The 20,450-nt window shown below is 37.7% G+C and overlaps 1 protein-coding gene across 1 annotated transcript in view; it reads left to right on the top strand.

Annotated features, from left to right (window-relative positions):
* LOC127643821 (protocadherin Fat 1-like) overlaps window positions 1-20,450 on the top strand; it is a 116,909-nt gene that overhangs the window by 87,592 nt on the left and 8,867 nt on the right. The window contains 11 exon segments of the mRNA XM_052126719.1: window positions 1,155-1,388; window positions 8,759-9,145; window positions 10,339-10,553; window positions 11,203-11,340; window positions 11,443-11,586; window positions 12,074-12,271; window positions 14,231-15,053; window positions 15,168-15,299; window positions 17,759-17,916; window positions 18,532-18,988; window positions 19,170-19,323. Of these exon segments, the coding sequence (XP_051982679.1) occupies window positions 1,155-1,388; window positions 8,759-9,145; window positions 10,339-10,553; window positions 11,203-11,340; window positions 11,443-11,586; window positions 12,074-12,271; window positions 14,231-15,053; window positions 15,168-15,299; window positions 17,759-17,916; window positions 18,532-18,988; window positions 19,170-19,323 (3,040 nt within the window).

The raw sequence follows: 20,450 nt of genomic DNA, 5'->3' as shown, positions 1-20,450 counted from the left end.
ACCTCTGTGAGATATAATTCTCTACTTTGGCTGCAATGAAGACTAAGTACAGGGCTCATTTGCATGTGGATAATGATCTTAGAGTCTGCCTGTCATTCATCACTCATAAATAATAAATAATGTGTTGTGAGAGAGAGAGGCTCACCAATCTCATTAGTTTAGGTGAGCTCATCAAGTGAGTTATTGTGAATTGTGAGATAAGAATGTGATGTAGCCTCATTAAAATATTTCAATCAAACATTTCTGAATAGGCTTAATTACTATGAAGTGTTCTTTAGCAGTGTTATGATAGCTTATGTTATGATTTGTTCATGATTTGTTGTTTGTTCTGCCAATGATTTGAATAAGGAGCAATAAGTTTATTATTTGAAGTTGAAGCACTTACTGAAAGCAGCATTAAACTAGTCATTTTAAATGTTTGGGTTTATTAGGACTGTACCTGTATTGCTACTGTTGAATTTATGAAAGCTTTTAAGATCAATTACTTGACAAGTATAAATGCTGTTGAGTCCAAATGCAATTTGAAAAAAATCACCCTCTGTTTGAAAGTATATAAGTAGTATTAACATGATTCAAATTGAAATGTGTTTCTGTTTATCACTATGAAACAGGCCTGAAGTATTATGTTTGAAAAGTTTTAAAGGACAAATAGTTCCAATGGCATCTAAGAGTACAAATGGTGGTAAGCATATGCTTAATCAGTGTTACAGTCATGAGGGGGGTCCTTGGAAAATGTTCCCCCTGTAAGGAGTCCCTGGCCCCAAAAAGTTTGAGAACCCCTGGTCTAACCAATCCCAGACATGTCCGTTGAGTAATGAAATGGCAATGACGAATCAGAGACACTTAAAATATTAGTCTTTAGTTCAGTCAGCAATATCAACGGAGCCTAATGCTCAAGTTTTAAACCGTCTGATGCCTGATTGCTTTGTTTCCAGTGGCACATGAAAATGAATGCTGAAGAAACATAACCTGACATTCAAAGAAGCTTGATAAAGAAGCTTGTTTAGACCAGAAGTGGAAAGCATAGTGGGCAATTTGGAATTATTTTAGACATATATTATTTATTACATGTTGACATAACTGGTTCCATTTGTTAACATTAGTTAACAAAATTTTTTCTGTTAGAACCCTAAGACATATTTTTATTTTAACAGGTGAATTGAAAACACTGCTCCCTCTGGATCGGGAGCAAGAGGAGGTGCACAAGATGAAGGTGCGTGCTCTGGATGGAGGCGGACGCTTTTGTGAAGCAGATGTTGAGATCTCAGTTGAGGACGTCAATGACAACGCTCCGCAGTTCATCTCTGACCCCTACACCTTCACTGTGTTTGAGAACACAGAGATAAACACACCTGTGGCCCGCCTCTACGCCTCTGACCTTGACACAGGTAGGATCTGCAAAAGCCACACTTTAGAACAAAGATGTGTGTGTACAATGGTGGTGATGGGCAGAGGCGTTTCCAGCATTGAAGGACATCCGGGGCTTAGCCCAGACAATTTTATTTTCACACTAGCAACCACTTCTCTGTAGTCCAAAGCTGGTGAGAGGGTATTCTTTGAGTTTTGCTCTGGCTGGTTCTGTTTCTACAGTTCCTAAATCTTCCACTCTAGTACTATCCTCGACTAACTCATCCTCTCTCCTCCCTGAATCATCTGTGATGCAAAAGAACAGATCAAGCACATAACTTATTGCAAATCAGCTTCAAACAATTAATTAATCAAGTGCTACATATTTCAAATTGTAGACCAATACCATTGAAGAAAATGTATTGGGAAGAGCAGATCAGTGGGATTGCCCTAAGATCTATCATTATTCTTGAATTTTCATGTACATTACCATAAAGTCATCACAAAAGAGTTATATTATAGTGAGTAAAGTGAGGTAAAAAAATATTTAATATAAATAATTTATATTTTTTGGCATAAATGATCAAAATGATGTATAAGATCCTAAGTTAAAGCAATACATGAATGACTTTATTCTATGTTCATTGACACACCATGGCATCAAACTGTATATTATTCTCAATGTTTATCTGTCAAAATCTTTTAATTAGGATCATTATGAGAATTGGGATAAACCAGGGGCGAACATTTCATCAAAATGTTGGGGGGGGACAATAAACATAACAATTCTCAAGAGCAATTTTTGAAGGGGACACCAAGGGGTTTTTTTGTTGTTGCCCCGTTTGCATTTGTATTATTTTATTTCTTAAACAATTATTTTAAGAATATATCATTATATTATTTACAATACACATATTTTAATGATATTTGGGCCCCCGATATTTCCGCCTATGGGATAAACAATGTTTCACTTTTAACTTTCTCTAAATTAAAGTGACTGATTAATTGTTACCAGTTTCCATGCCTGATTCTGGTACAGCTGCTGCTGCTGGCTTCTCAGTCTGTAGCTCATCTTTGCTACCCTCTACAAAACCATTTAATCAAATCAAAGTGTATATTTACTACAAACTTATGTCACAAACAAGTCACACATACACTTCATGTTAATGCTCATTGGTTATCCTTAGAGAAAACAACACATGATAAACAAGGAAAGTACGCTCTGAACGGGACTCGTACCGACGTCGCTAGTGCACCTCTTGAGGTCAGGAGAGTGAGGTTTACACACTGCACAGCGCTATCTACCTGCTGGCTCTCGTTTCAAGTGCAGTGGGATAAAACTAGTGTTCCTGGCTACCCACTGACTTCATTTTTGCTGTCTTTCCTGCTAACTGCTGTTAACTTGCCACTAAATAACGTTAGCTGATGTCAACGACTGTGCTAGCTCCTCCCCTACCTGCTGCATATTCAACAGAGAGGAAGAAACGGAGTAGCCCATAGGCTACCGACAGCAAATAAACTTATTCTATAGGCTATATTATTTTTAAGACCTATGTCTATTTTTACAGGCTGTATGCAGTATGTGCAAAGCCAAAGCACAATGAAATAAGGCAACTTATGGTTTCGGGTGTTTACATAGGCTATTGTCTGGTTTCATATTTGTCAGTCAACTTTTCAAAATACATTCGGGGCTACACTCAAAACATTCAGGGCTGAAGCCCCGGCAAAATCGGCTGACGCCGCGTCTGGTGATGGGTTGTGTGTGTGTGTGCCTGCAAGGTAAGATCGTTTCCCAAGACATTTTTCATTGTTGTCTCCTTGCCACTTTTGAGGTTGTCACTGTCCAATTTTGTGCCAGTACAGTCTGTTGGTGCCCATCTGTAGTGTAAGTGAAAATTCAACACTCACATTCATAGTCAAACAGGGCAACACCCGTGATCCAAGAAAAGACAAACCTATCTCTCTCTCACACACACACACACACACACACACACACACACACACACACACACACACACAAACTCATACTTCCACAAAATTTGCTCTAAATTCCATTTGCACTGATTTCTTCCCTTATCATCTGTTTGTTCTGCACCATCTATCCTCAAATAGATACACTGTGTGCTGAAGTAAATTGTCTCTGTCTACATTCCAGGCTCTATTTGACTTGAGCCCAGCCAAAACAAAAGCAATCTTTTACTCTTCACTCAGTTATTCCCCAGAATCAGTGCCACAAACATTACATGCCACATTAGACTCTTTTTGAAAACCCTTGGTGGAGCAAGTCTTTAAAGGACAATATCTGTATATATTAATTGCACTGTATAGTTCAATTTAAAGGAATACCCCTCTGAAAATACCAGCATATCTGGTTATGGATGCTGGTCCAAGCATGTGGCACTTCTGTGCTGGTGTTCCAAAAGGCTTATTATCTAGCTTAAGTAGCAAGACTTATTTGGTCAAGCAGCATAACCAGTTTTACTGGAGAATAGGCAATGTTGGTCCAGCTAGACCAGCTTTAAGCCAGCACCAACAAGCATAAACCAGCCAAACCCAGCATTCTACTGGTCTTAGTTGATCTTTTCAGCAGGGATATTATGAGTTCAGTCCAAGTTAACCCTTAAATGCTTGGTGTAACAGGTAAAGGTGGGCAAGGAGGAGGCAGGAACCGGCTGAATAGTAAACATAAACTTTAATGATATAAATTCACTTAAAACAACATATACCATAAGGACACAGACACACATGCAATGCAGCCTTGTGCATCTCTCTCTCTTGAACTGGTGCCTCTGTCTAGTCTTTATCCCCCTCCCAGCTGATTAGCCTGATTCAGACAATTAGAAAACAATAAAATTAAAAAATATATTGAATATATCAAGAACAGGATTAATTATTTTCACAATGGAATTTCATGAGATACAACTGGCTGTCAAACACGTATTGAGATACACATAGCGCCAAATCTACACATGTGTAATGTATGTGTAATTTACAGGGTTCCCGCAGATCCTCTAAATTCAGTTTTCTGAAAATGTAAGGTAATACAAAGTCTTAAATATCTTAAATGATACAAAAAAAGCTTAATTTTTATTTAAAGTGGTCATAAATTTGGGAGCGGAAAGATGGGAATCGTGACATTACCTAATGTGATAATCAAACTTCAAAAGAATACGATTTAATTAAATAAATGCATGCGCTACATCCTTCAAAGTGAAAACGCGGCACTGTTGTATTTTCTCCAAGCACACTGGGGTTGTGAGTGTTTCCAGCTGTTGCAGAGCAGTTCACAATCATTAAGCCATATCGGAAATTTATGACAAGCTATCAATAAATATCAACTGTCGATGATGACTATATAGTATTAATGAAATATGACACATTTTACTTTTAATTGTTTATATTGTAATATGTTGTAGATTATTGTAGGAGTGCACATTTTCTATCCCTTATTTGTTTGAATGAGCAGCTGGAAGCAGTGAAGAGCAAGTATTTCAAAATAAGAGTCCCCTGTGTATTTCAAAGTTAAAGTGCCTTTAAATTTAAACATTTTATTACATTTGGACTCTTGTAGCCTCTGTCTGGCCCTCCCCATCACAGGGAAGAAAGACTAAGAACATTAAATATAGGCTACCAATTAAAAAAAAAAAAACTATTGCCAGATTAACTGGTTTTCATCAACTATTGAATCGGCACAATCCAATATCGGTCGACCTCTAAATTGTATCTATTCATGTAATGGTACGTAAACCAATGTATATGTGATATATATGTGGAAAACATGTCTTTCTTGAGTATTTTAAACTTGCATATAACCTACCCTGTTTTACTGATGCAATGTTAAGGCCATGTTGAATGTGTGCCCCTGCCTGTTTAAGAGTCTGTTATTTTGAGATTGTGTTGGCTTGGTTTGGTAGGGGGATACGGTAATAATTTTATTTGTTCAAGTCTTGAAATAGGTCTTAAAAAGTCTTACATTTAAATAATAAAACTCTGCAGCAACCCTGACTTATATGTAGCTATTTTCTGAGGCACTCATTGAGTCTAAATTATTGCATTACCGGTATATCAATAGTACACCCAAATGACAATAGTCACGTCATACTTTTCATGTGTTGTATTTGATATAAGTTTACATTGATGTTGTTTCTCCCATCAAATAGCAATGTCAAATGTAAATTAAGTCAATCACTGAAACATCAGTGTCACCTTGAGTAAGAAATAACATGTATTATGTATGTTTATGTGCATATAAAATACTGTTAATTCACTATTGTTGATAGTTCATTGTTGCACAGAGAGTCAATGTGATATAGTATTAATTTGTATGAATATAGTAGTCATTTCTCTTGTAATACACAAAGAAATAGATATGCTGTGATAGTAAACAAGTAGATATAAAATAATTATAAAAAAATATATAATTTTTGGAAGTGCAAAAAAAAAAAAAAACACTCTTACATACAGTACTGTGCAAAACTTTTAGGCACTTGGGAAAAATGTTGCATAGTGAGGATGTCTTCAAAAATAATGCCATAAATTGTTTTCATTTATCAATTAACATTATACAAATTCGAGTAAACATAAAAAAGTGAAATCAATATTTGGTGTGACCAACTTTACTTTCAAAACAGCACCAATTCTCCTAGGTACATCTGGACACAGTTTTTCTTGGTTGCCGATAGATAGGATGTTCCAAACTTCTTGGATAATTCGCCACAGTTCTTCTATCTATTTAGGCTGACTCAATTACTTCTGTATCTTCTTGTAATACCAGACTGGCTCAATGTTCAGAGGGGCTCTGTGGGGACCATGCCATTTGTTGCAGGGCTCCCTGTTCTTCTATTCTATTTGCAAAACAAATGTTTGGGAGTCTAAAATGTATATTTCCTGTTGACACACTAAAGCTGAAAATATAAATAATCATCTTAAGACAAATGTTTTTGTAGACTTTTTGCACAGTACTATATCTCGGGTCTCTAGAGACCCTATACTACACCTTTGGTACTTAAATTATTATATTATTTTTTTATTTCATTGTTTTATTTTTTGTGCAATTTTGGCATTTTGTATGTGTCACAGAGTTTACAAGAGATAGATTGAGGAATACTAAAGAGTTGTGGGCACAAAAAAAAATGGATGGGTTACAGGGGGTAGAATGAGTTCCTGGGTCTCTAAAGACCTTTTGCCCCAAAGCAGTCAACAGTTAGTTATATATGATAATTTTCCATTCTTTCTCTGGCCCTCTTGTCTGAAACGTTCGGTTTAGTTCTAAGCTTCTCCTTTAAACTTCCATGTAAATGCCCACTGTTATAATTGTCTAACATGTCCGCTTGAATACAGCCTTATTTGAAACTAATTGGTTCACAAGCAGTCCATGCTGATATGAGCCGAAAATAACACATACATATTTCAAAGTATGATGAAATAAGACGCACACACTTACAGTATCATCCTGCACCGAGGCACACATAGCCGGAAACGCCAAAATGGTCAAAGACATCCATGTATGTATGTGTTTTCATACACCAACAATTAAAAATAGTGCAGATGGATGCAAGATTGCACCCAGGATGCATTAATTGTACATGAATTAATGGGCTCCCTAGTGATATAGGGAAGGTCTAGAGGTAGAGAACGAGACATTTTTGCAGCTTGGTTTCAATAAAAGCTTTTGTTTTTATAGTAGAACAACTATAAAAACATATATGTCAAGAACATATATGTCAAAATATCAAGGAAAATTTGATTCATCATGGCATTACCCCTTTAATCTTTTTACAAACAGCATCTATGGCATACTTTTATCTCAGTTTGTAAAAACAACCAAACCAGTTGTGCACTTACATTGGAAGTATATTGGGAGCCAAATGTATTTATTTTTGTGATAATAACACTCTATAATACTTAAATAGGAACTAAGTGGGTGCAGTGAATCCATAAAATACAAAGTGTTGCTTTAATGTTTTGAATCTGGTTGGGGAATCCATATCACAACTGTCGAGGAGAAACTTCAAATTTCACACAAATGATCATAGGAAGGAGTTTATTTAGTAGGATTACATCATACTGAACTGTCATGAAGCAGTTGCACTCCAGTAATTTGGTCTGACTGAAACTCTGTAGAACACAAGGGTTTGTGTTAACTGACTATAATGAGTGAGTGTGTTTTGATAGATAGCATTGTAGAAGCAAGCCACAAATGAGACTTACTCAAAAATGCATTGTTTGTTTGTTTGTGTATTTCCTCCAGTAAAACGAGCGCTGTCTCGCACACAGACACATTTTTTTAATATGCAGCTCATGACCAAAGATTTTTACCACTGACTGTTTTATTGGACAAATTTATCATGGCTAGTCATCATAGCAGAGACAAACTAAATTGTTAAATAAGACATTATGACTTTGCAGTTGTTTGAATTATTTTTAATCTGCTGAATGTATTGATGTGTTGAGAATCCTTATGTATTGATTCTAGGCAAGACGAAAAATTGTTAGGCAAAATAATTCCTAAATTTGGGAATATTTAACGACAGACTATATAATTATTAAAAATGATAGGTAACAGAATAATTGACTCCACACTGTTAAATTATTTTAAATATAAGGCACATCCAAAGTTTAATGGCCATAACACCACTCTGCTTTGCATCATGTTTGAAATTAATACATAGTGTGTTAACATGTGTCAATTTTCAATAATTAAACAACAGCGTCATCTACTCTTCCCATGTACATGCTTTTTTTTTGTTTTCATTCCTAAAACTCACTTATGTGTCTAACAAATTTTTTAAAGGAATGTTCTGGGTTCAATACAAGTTAAGCTCAATCAACAGCATTTGTTGCATAATGTTAATTACCACAAAAATGTATTTAGATTTTTTTTTTTTTAATACCACAAATCGAGGTTACAGTGAGGTCTTACAATGGAAGTGAATGGGGACAATAAAAGTGAAGGTGGCCAATTTGTGGAGGGCGTAAACACAGAAATGTGAAGCTTATAATTTTATGAAAGCACTCGCCGTAATTCTTTTGTTAAAACTTGTGTATTATTTGAGCTGTAAAATTGTTTAAATCATTGTTTTTGCTGTCATTTTCGGATTTGTTGACATTGCAAATTCCTGATAACAAAGTTGTAAGTTTGCCAGTTTTAAAGTGTTCAGTCTTAAAGAATGTGGCAACAAACCTGGGACTACTTCATAGCTATGCAGTTATAGAAAATTATTCTGCATCCTTGGAATGTGTCATCTACTCAGAATCAAGAATTTAACAATGCTGTAAAATATGTACTAAACTAGATATTTTATAACAGAGAGAGGTAGAAAAAAACTTGCTTGACCAGAAGTCTGTATACTTGTGCTTACATCCTAAATGTCTGAATTAATTCCACTACGCATTGTGTGTATTTTTTCAGATTTTAATGCAGAAATTCTCTACTCCCTGCTGGACTCTGCTAATGGGGTGTTCTCCATCGAGGAGGAGACTGGTGTCATGCGACTGGATCGTCCTCTGGACCGTGAGCTTCAGTCGCTCTACACCCTCCGTGCCCGGGCCACTGACCGCGGCTCCCCACACCACTCCTCTCTCACCACTGTCACCATTTCTATCCTGGATATCAACGACAACCCTCCCATCTTCGAGCGTCGTGAGTACATGGCCACCATTGCTGAAGACATCGCCGTGGGCACTCAGGTGTTCCGGGTACATGCTGCCAGCCGAGATGCAGAAGCAGGTGCAGAGATTACTTACGCAATCATCAACGGAAACGAGAGAGGAGCATTCCGTGTGGACCCCAATACAGGTGAACACAGTAGCTGGGTTTCCATCCACATATTTTTTATGTGCATTTTGGGATATTGCATAAAAACTGCTGGATGGAAACATCAAGATGCGAATAGAATCTCCAAAATGTGCATTAAAATTTATATATTCGCTTGAGGTGGATCCATTTTTTATTCGATAAGAAGAAATGTGCATAAACTGTGATGGAAACACTTTTACTGAATAAACTCCTATTACATTTATTTGGAATACAAGATGCACATCAAAAAAGTAATGTGACTGAATATTTTGTTCATAATTGGACTCGCATCTGAAATGTTATTCTGATCATTTTGAAATGCCGGTGTCCTGAAAATCCAAAGCATGTATAGAGTTTGCAGAAAAAAAATACAGGTTGAATACAATCTTGAACTGTTCCGCAGAGCAGGTTTATTGACTCGCATGGTAAAGTCATAAAGATGTAGAAACACACACATTGCGCCCCCAAAACTGTGATGCGCTGTTGCTCCCAGACATGAAATACATTTCTTTACAGTGTTTTGTCTGCATACTATAAAACGCAAGTATTTTATAAAAAATAAAAAGAGTAAAATTTCCCCATATGTGACGATTTTGTTCTTTTGTTCTTTTCCCATAACTTAAATTAGCAACTTGGGTGGAAAGCTAGTGACTGTTTCAAAACATAGTGAGAAACCTGTACCTACCAAGACAGCATTTTTGTCCATCACAGAGGTGTATGAACAATCTAAAAATTGTATCTTAAAAGGAAGAGTTGGTGACTGTTGTAATTACTACTAAATTAAATTTCTACATTTCAGCTTTTAGTTTTGTTAGTGTTTTAAAAAAAAAGCTAATTCATCTGGATGTTTCTTCAATGTTTGATTGATTTTCTGACTTTCTGAGACATTTAGATTCTCTGTTGGTCAGATGTGTTTTTAATATGTGAAATTGCAGGTCAGAGTTCATAATTGAACATTGGTACACTGCTTAAGTAAAAAATTCTAAGCCTATACTTGTGTAGCCATTTGCATGTCTGCATGCAATTAATGGAAGTGAAAGGAAAAAAATCGAGAGTGAATGGCCCCATACATTATCTTTTTTTCGGTTATGTACTATTTCATAATAGTAAAACAATAGTAGTTTGTTGTTTGTTTGTATCAGTATTTGGAGAGCGTTTTAATGTACATGAATGTCTATTTCTCCCTTTTGCAGGTGGTATCTTTGTGATCGAACCTTTGGACTATGAAACAGATCATGTGTTTTATCTAACTATGGAGGCTACAGACGGAGGCACGCCATCACTCAGCGACATGGCTACGGTAAACATCAACCTGACTGATGTGAACGACAACAGCCCTGTCTTCAACCAAGACATCTTCTCAGCTGTGATCAGTGAAGATGCAGAGCTGGGAAAGGCCGTGCTTACTGTGAGTCAGTCTTATGTGATGCTGTCTTCTATTTCTCTTGCTTTCGCCAGCTTATCTTACTCAAGGGTTTATCTTTTGCATTGGTAAAACCAGTTAAAAAATAAGTGTGAATGATTAATTAGCGAATCAGTGTGAATCAAAATATTGAAAAGCATGTTTATCCAGTAATCACAAACAACTGCAACAGCCATGAAAATGTATTGGTGAAAAACTGTGGTGACCCTGACAGGTCTCTGTGTGAGATCACCTCTTAAAGTCAACACAGAGCACCTTAAGCTCGGAACAGAACACACACGCTAAACAAACACAGCACAATGTCAAACTAGGGTTTGGTGACTCACGCCACTCTCTTATCTGTAGTCCCCCTTCTCCTCTCTCTCTCTCTCTCTTTCTGTCTCTCTCTCTCTCTCTCTCTCTCTCTCTCTCGTTATATATTAGAGATGCTTATGTCTTATCATGCTGAATACAAATTGTCTGCGTGAGAGAGAGGCTTTGATACCGGCTCTGTTTCACTTGCGTGCCTTCTGATTTCCCTTGAGGGTCTCAGCCAATAGTCACTGACTCAAGAAGCAACAAGGACAAAAGGAGGGGTATATAATGTTGTGTCTATAGCAATCTTTATCTTAACCAGGTGTGTTTGTGTGTGAAGGTTATGGCTGACGATGCAGATGGCCCATCCTGTAATCAGGTACGCTTCTCCATCATTGACGGCAATCAAGGCAGTCCATTCACCATCGACCCTGTCAGAGGAGAGGTCAAGGTGGCCCGCCAGCTCGACAGAGAGAAGGTACGATACATTGTACCAGGTGCACAGTCTTTGCTGAAACCTAATGATGACTGATAGTTTGGTGCATTTTCGATTATTTGACATTTGTTTTGTGTTTTTTAGACTTCAGGTTACACACTGATGGTGTTGGCCTCTGATAATGGAAGCCCGGCTCGATCAAGCAGCGCTACAGTCAACATAGACGTCTCAGACATAAATGATAACCCACCTCTCTTCTCTCAGGCCAACTACAGCATCATTATACAGGTATGAGTCATCAATAGAGAAGATGAATGAATTTTTCACCTCTGAAACAACTTTTCGGCCATGAAGAAATTATTTTAAAGGAATAGTTCACCCAAAAATGAATATGATGTCATAATTTACTCATTCCAATCATTCTATTTTATGTGGAACACTGGGGATTAGAATCGTAAAGAATTTAATGATTGTGGTTTGATTCCTCTTAACGATTCCAGTTCTAGTATCGATTCCAGTAACAATTCTTTTAGTACTTATGAGGAAGAAATATTTGAAAATTAGAAATACAATTCTTATTACATTTACTGCCCTCAGCAGCCTGTTGCCAAATGAGGAGATCGTTTTAGATTTCTACAGAGCAGATATAACTAATCAGAAATAAATGTAATATTTTAGTTATAACTATTGAAATGTGTACTAAATCAAATTTTCTCTTAAGATGAATTTTTGTAAAACACTTTAATACTTGAACACTTTTGTGTGTGTTTTGTAGGAAAACCAGCCAGTTGGTACCAGCGTTCTCCAGCTGACTGTGTCTGATCGTGACGCCTCCCACAATGGACCTCCTTTCACATTTTCCATTGTCAGCGGGAACGAGGGTGATGCCTTCCAAATCACTCCTCAGGGCATGCTAGTCTCTGCAGCAACACTGAGCCGTCAGGCCCAAGAGTTCTACGTCCTACAGGCACAGGTGAGTCAGAAGAAGAGGTCAGGATCAGACCTCAATCTCTCCATCACTCACTTAAGCCGCAGAGGTCATGTTTAATTTTCAGTAGATGTCTGAAGTAATATATGAGCAGTAGAGATCTGGCGAAGCAATGTTCGGTATTCCTCATACAGGCTAGGCACTGGCCATTATGGAATGATGAAGTAGCAGACCTGAGAAGCTACAGGCAGAGTATCTGTAAAAATTGGATACAGCAGTATCCTACCAGTCGTTTGCCTCTGTAAGACATACACTACATGGCTAAAAGAATGTGGACACCCCATTTTAATTATATTTCAGCCAACATGTTGAAACATGTCTTCTTTTTCCGTTTTGAATATTGACCTATGTATATGGACTAACTTTGTATGTGTGAACTTTGCTATGAGTCACTAATTTCTGTCCGAGAGACAATCAAAGCTCAAGTGCTCCCTCTACTGACTGATAGGCACCTATCATCAAGCTCTTATTTTTGTTTGATGCTGCTCTGCCCTTAATAACAATAACACTTGAAACAGCTGATTATGCTTATTTGGAACAATATGTTGGAAGACTGAAAATCAATGGCTTTAGCAATCAATGTTTGTGATTAATCCTTTTCCTGTTCTGTACTCTAACATATGAGATAAATCAAAAGTGGGTGTTATTGTGTTTAGTTCCTTGCTAATGCAAGCATTACTATGATACTTTCTTAAAGTTGCGTTTAGGGATTTGAACAAACGACTAACCTCAAGTATTTAAATTATGTGTGTACCACAATGAATACAGAAAAGAATTATACCTAAAATTCTACGGCTTGTTGAGGCGAGGTAAGCTATTACTTTTCTAAGCAATCAGACTTACAGTCACCTGGTGGACAGGCAAACTAGGGATGGGTGATATGCAAGTAGTTTCACAATATTTTTATTAAAAAGTATATTTCGATATTTGACTACATCGTCAACCCCCTCCCCCCACTGCCGATTGTCTGAGAATATTTTTGCATGCAGTTTACTCCCACCAGTGTATTTTGCTTTAAAAATTCTATTAATATATTGTTACAGAAAACTATTAATCAAAGATATTTCTAAATTCATATTGTATTTAAAACTATACGAAGAAGCAATTAAAATAACAAAGTGGGGAAAAAATCTTATATAACCACCTCCCCAAATCCAAAAATGTACCATCTCCAACTTCCTCCACTGGCCTCATTTGCCATCATGCATGTGCCAGTCTACGACAACAGTCATAAAATTACCAGTACATATTAAGATCTAAAGAAAATTATAAATGTAAAATTAATAATGATAATAATATTAACAATAATTATAATTGGAATATAAATAAACCATTACCTCTGGAAAATTCAACACAACCCACATAATTTCTACTTTCATAAAACCAGTTTTATCTAGTTCCAGTAACTGGAAAATGTTTCATGCCATTCAGAGAATATGTTGACAGTGAAAATGGACAAAACTTGCCTCTGTAATCCTTAATGCTTTTAATATTTTGATTAGTATCTAAAAACGTAAGTGCATTATAACTATATGGCTACAATTGAATATATTTGGAGGCTTCCCAGTTCCATGGTTTTGTCATTCTTGATATTGTTGATCATCGTCTATCAATGACTGTCGTAATCAACGTCGGAATATTTGACAGATATCGTCGATATCCAATTACATCGTCCAATCACTAAGTCCTAAGGCAAAAAACTCCCATAGACACGTTGAAGAAGGAAACTAAGTCATATCTAGGGACTAGAATATTATTGAAAATGAGGGGTGGGCTCTCTTGACAGAGGACGTTAAGCATCCTCCCAGAAAACCTTAGCAACTGGAAAAAAAGCCACTGGCCAGCATGAACACTAGCATAGTGGCAGTTAATGTGAAAATGTAGCTGTCTTTTTAAAGTTGTGATTCTGAAATGTAAAACTCAGTCTCGACTCTTTTGCCCCAGGTGACAGACAGTGGTCTACCGCCACTAGTCTCTATGGCATTTTTGAGTGTTCATCTGATTGAAGAGAGCATCTATCCTCCTGCCATTCTACCCTTGGATATCTTCATCACCACGTCAACAGATGAATATTCCGGTGGGGTTCTCGGAAAAATACATGCCACCGATCAGGATGTTTATGACACTCTAACCTACAGCCTCGTCCCTGATAGTTCCTCCACCTCCCAACACTCTGGCCTCTTCTCTGTATCACCTGCTGATGGGAAGCTTGTGGTCCGTGGGAATCTGGACGCTGGTCAGTACGTCTTTAACATTACAGTGACAGATGGCCGCTTTACCTCAGCTGCCCGAGTCAACATTCATGTAAGGCAGGTAGCAGCACAAGCACTTGACAACTCCATCGCTGTACGTTTCGCCGCTATAGCACCAGAGGAGTTTATCGGAGATTATTGGCGCAACTTTTTGCGAGCCTTGCGTAATATTGCCGGTGTTAGACGTGGAGATGTGCAGTTAGTCAGCTTACAACCTGCTGCTGATGCTTCTGGTGACCTCGAAGTCCTTCTAGCACTGGAGAGGTCAGGAAGTCCATTCCAGCCACAGGAAGTGGTGTACAGGAAGTTGAATGCTTCAGTTGGAGTCATTGAAGAGATGACTGGTGTCCGTATTGTACGTGTTGTTAAGAAACTTTGTGCCGGATTGGAATGTCCTCTTAGTTACTGCCAAGAGACAGTTTCCTTGGAGACAGGAGCAGTGTCGGCCTACAGCACAGCAAGGATCAGTTTCGTTACGCCACGTCACATGCGCACAGCTAAGTGTCTTTGTGAAGGTACAGAATTATAACAAGGACATTATTAAACAAACTAACAGTATAATTGTATGCTACAACTAGTCCAGAGTGGAGTAGACCCTTACCTGTGCTTGTGTTTGTTTGTAATTGTAGGAGCTCAGTGTCCTGTCTTGAATAAACTGTGTGAAGCAAGCCCCTGTCCTGATGGCATGGAGTGTGTAGAAGATCCCACTCACACCAAGTTCAGCTGCATCTGTCCAGAAGGAAAACAGGAGGATTGTGGAGGTACAAACACATATCTTGATGCTTTCATATACTGTACCTTTGTGCAACTAAAATCCGTTCAAAGTATGTTGTTCCACTTGACAGCCATATTGGTAATGCCTTTATCTTGAATGGGGAAAAACTCAAATCTCCCAAACTGTTTTGCCATGTTTACGTTTCAATAATATACAGTATGTCAAATTACTGAAGTAAAATCTTACAAAACATTTTTATGATAAATTAGCTTTTTTGCTCCAAGTTATTCAACTGAATTTTTCTGTGTGGTACAGTACAGTAAATTTGCATGTGTGTTAGAGTGCAAAAATACGAGGCAATACCAATAAAGCGATTGACTATTTTAATTGAAAGGATTAACGTTGCGTTTTTCCCATTAATTTTTCACATCAATAATCAGCTTGCAAGCCAAGCACTGTGTTACAATTCCTCATGCTTATGTTTAGTCATTTAGCAGTCATATTTGAGTTGTGATTGTTCTTCCTTTTTTATTTTGCAAGTACTGGTATTTCCATTGTGAAATCTAAATCTTGTTTTTGTTAATGTGCATTATACACTCACTGAGCACTTTATTAGGTACACCTTTACACCTACTTATTCATGTGATTATCTAATCAGCTAATTGTGTGGCAGCAGCAATGCAATGCTTAAAATCATTCAGATACAGGTCAGGAGCTTCAGTTAATGTTCACATCAAACATCAGAATGAAGAACAAATGTTAACACTGTGATTTTGACCGTGGCATGATTGTTGGTGAAAGACAGGCTGGTTTGAGTATTTCTGTAACTGCTGATCTCCTGGGATTTTCACCCACACCAGTCTCTAAAGTTTACTCAGAATGGTGCCAAAAACAAAAAACATCCATCCAGTGAGCAGAAGTTCTATGGATGGAAACACCTTGTTGACTAGAGAGGTCTACAAAGAATGGTTAGACTGGTTTGAGCTGACACTGTGTTTCCGGTATCTTAATTCGCCCTTCCACAAAATAAGGCCTTAAAAATGTCTTAAATCAGAGCAACAAGTTTTTAATTCATAAGGTCATAGCATTAAATCTTGTATGAGGGACAGTTTTCTTCGTGGCGAATAGTTTTCTTGTTGCGTTTAAGTAGGGTGACAAGATGTACCATTTTGAAGAGTTGTCTCTCGAAAATTCTCTAAACATTGTAATTATGTCCTGGTTTCAGCGGGTAGGCTCACTGATTTTTTTCTACTTGCATTTGATGTACTAATTTTACTTCTCACGTTAGTCTTTTGTATCATTTGCAAATAAGGGAAGCAATTTTGAAGCATTGCACATTGATTTGACGATACTTTCATTCCAGTATTTCTGCAAATCTGCTGAAATGCCTCTGGATACCATGGCAATAACTGCATATGCTTGGCGCGCACTCTTTGTCGTCCTGTCAGTCAGCACAAGTAGAAATGCACCGATAAAAAAATGTGTTTCCAACAACAAACTGAAAGAAGCCGATCCATTTGTTTGTGCTGCCCGTGAATATGTAAGCAAGTATTTTTCTGTAATGTTCATTTCCCCACGAGCACGGAGGTAAATCAGACAATGTCACATTTAGAGAGCTATACTGCACTTTTTACGTAGTACAAGCATTTTTATGTTCAGATGTGAGGGTTGTATTTTGAATTTACAATGTTGTGAATTTTTGTGAAGTCAACTGGCATAATTACACATGCAATATGACATCATATGGATAGGACAGGCTACATGGAATTTGTACATTAAAAAAAGCTCAAATGTGGTTAAATCGTGAAAAAACGAAATAAAAAAATAAAATGTAAACTATATAGCCTATACAGTTAAGTCCAGAAGTTTGCATAATCCTTTTGTTTCTATAAATTTCCACACACCTTGCAGAATGTATACAAAAGAGATTACATTTTTATGTAGTACTACCATTCAAAAGCTACATAACACAAAATGTACTCTTATTTACACAAATCATACAGTTCAGAAGTTTGCACGCCTTTGTTCTTCTTATGTTGCCTAATTGAGCATCAATAATTGTTTGTACCTTTTGTAATAGTTGTGTAATTGTCACTCAATTGTCAAAATCTGGACTTCATTTATAGCCACTTTTGGGACAAAATCAAATGTGCAGAAGATGCTGAGAAACCTCCCCTCCCACACACACACATTGATTCCTTAATTTTTCTTTAGTTGGTCTTAAAAAGGTCTTAAATTTAGCTTCATAAAACCTGCAGAAAACATGGGACAGAAAGGCTAAGGTAACTCAGATAACCACTCTGTACAATTGTAATGAGCATAATGTAATCTCAGAACACGTCGAATCTTGAGGCAAATGGGCTACAACAGCAGAAAACCATGTTGTACACTTTTTAGGACCATAGTGTTGCTAATAATATGCTGAGTGAGTGTAAATACACAGTTTTGTGTTGAAATTATGTTGTCACTTATAATGCATTTTTGTTTGCTCTATGTCTGTTTTAGAGAGTGAGTCCTTAACGTTCAGTGGTAACGGATATGTACGGTACAGGCTGATGGAGAACGAGAATAAGGAAGAAATGAAGCTGTCCCTCAGATTGAGAACATTCTCTACCCACGCTACTGTCATGTATGCCAAAGGCACAGACTACAGCATACTGGAGGTGAGTGTAGGCTGTAACCCTCGCAACCCTTCCAAAAAAAAGAAGAGAAAACAGAAACAGAGTTATTCTGGGGCTGGGGGAAGAGAGGGGGATGCTTTCTCATGCATTCCGCTTTGGTGAGGGAAAACCACAAAACTGACTGAAGGAGCAAAGGAGTCTGGGAGTGAAATGCAAGCGGCATCATCTCCCTGTGTAACTTTATCTACTTCTCCCTAAAGTGTCATTTATCTTTCATAAAATGTTTTCACCCATTATTTAACTGGGTGAACACTCCAGTTTTGAGAGTCTCAACTTTCAAATGTTTATGAATATTTAGGGGAAGGTATATTTAGATGGATTTATTTTTTTAATCACCCTTTTGTCTTAATTTTAAATGGTCCCAAATGTTACATTCATTTTTAAAAGTATTTAAAAATATTTAATGTATTTTCTAATATGGCCAAAAAAATTGCATGCATACTAATGAAAAAAGAATCAGCTAAATATATTTATAATTGTTTTAAATAGATCATAGCATGTCACACAGGAGGACATGTAAATTTCCCAAAAGCATTTCACGTTAATTACCAGGCAGATTGATTACTTTAGCATGCTGTCCCTGTGTGTTTATTTCAGATTGTGAACGGCCGTCTACAGTATAAGTTTGACTGCGGCAGTGGCCCTGGTGTGGTGTCTGTCCACAGTACCCAGGTCAGTGATGGACAGTGGCACACAGTCTCTCTCGAGGTAGATGGCAACTACGCTAGACTGGTCCTGGATCAGGTCCATGCCGCATCAGGCACAGCACCAGGCACTCTGCGCACCCTCAACCTGGACTCCAGCATCTTCTTTGGGGGCTATGCCCGGCCAGTGTCTGGCTCAGGGAGACTGGTGGTGAACGGGCTTCGGGGCTGCCTGGAAGGGATCGTGTTCAATGAGAGGGAGCTGCCGCTGTCTCAGGTTCGAGGAGTTCACTCAGTCCTGGAGGAGCTGGTCGAGGCGGCTCCTGGGTGCAGCTTGTCTCCACTGGTCCAGGGCTGCTCCAGTAACCCCTGCAACAATGCAGGCACATGTTCATCACTGCCTAATGGAGGTATGAATGGTGTTTTTTTTTTTTTATTTGAGTAACAGTAGTTCTTTACCCATCTATTTCCCTAAAAAATTGCCCATTTGATATATCTTTACAGGATCACAGTCACTTGACCTGTTAAAAACAGTAAAAGGGTTACATTTAGTGGACTAGCTAACACACTGTACTTTGTGCTGTGTTGTAGGGTATTTCTGTAAGTGCACCGCTGCATTTATGGGCACACACTGTGAAGTCAGTATCAGTCCCTGTGCTTCTAATCCCTGTCTCTATGGAGGTACTTGTGTCCCACGTGGAGGAGACTTCTACTGCCAGTGCAGAGGACAATATTCTGGCCAACGGTGAGAGCACACACACACACATAAAGTGGCCCCATTAAGTATTTGGACATTTAAATCACTCTTAAAAATGTATAGATTTCACTGCATTAGATACGAAATATTAAAACGTGGAATCTGCAAACAAATAATTCTAGACATTTTCTCAGAACTAACTTCCCCATGTTTTCAATTACGTTAAACCAACTAGTCACAAGGTCATTTTTAGTGGATGTATGAAGTCAGTGACCTCAAGCACCTCAACACAGGTCAGAGTAACCACAGTTGTAGTTCATCACCGTAGCTATGAACATATTCCACCAAGTTTGACATCCATAAAGTGTTCAGACACCTTTTATTTTAAATTTGAAGAGGCAATACAATATTTAATTAATATCTGGTGATTATTTACGCTTAGTGTATTGTGATTCAAAACTGTTATATATTACACAACATGTGCTGAACAGCTTCCTGCTTCATTGTAGAGTCATAGAAGCAGCATAGAACATAGACATGTCAGTGTAAGTAAAAAAATAAAAACTACATCCGGGATTAGCGGACCTGAGTTTCAGCATGTTTATCATTACAGATAAACCCTTGTAAAATTATATTATTTGGGGAAAAAGGAGATTCACAGGAACAGGTAGACTAAAACGGTTTAATATAACTAAAGATGTTGATTCTTGGCACTTTGAGTATTGTAATTCTATGAAATATATATACACTGGTGGCCAAAGGTTTGGAATAATGTACAGATTTTGCTGTTTTGGAAGGAAGTTGGTACTTTAATTCACAAAAGTGGCATTCAACTGATCACAAAGTATAGTCAGGGCATTACTCTATGTAAAAAACAGCACCATCACTATTTGAAAAAGTAATTTTTGATCAAATCTAGACAGGCCCCATTTCCACTGCATTTAAGATGTAACGCTGGGGTGTTGCCTTAAAAGACGCTTGACACGCAAGTTTTGCTTCAGCGTAGCGGCAGCTCCAGCTCCACTTATTCCACAACTGTGTTTACTTATTTTTTATTTTTGCATTATAATTTTCTCATACGTTGCGATCTACATCCCCTGAAGCTGTATAGAAAGTTTAGAGTGCATCTGGACTGTGAGCGGTGTAATTCTTCGTCTCCTCAGTCAGGCGCGAAC

This window comes from Xyrauchen texanus, chromosome 5, assembly GCF_025860055.1.
Source record: "Xyrauchen texanus isolate HMW12.3.18 chromosome 5, RBS_HiC_50CHRs, whole genome shotgun sequence".
In the NCBI taxonomy this organism is placed as follows: Eukaryota; Metazoa; Chordata; class Actinopteri; order Cypriniformes; family Catostomidae; genus Xyrauchen; species Xyrauchen texanus.
Note: the sequence above shows the minus strand (reverse complement) of the source record. Positions and strands in the feature narration are given on the sequence as shown.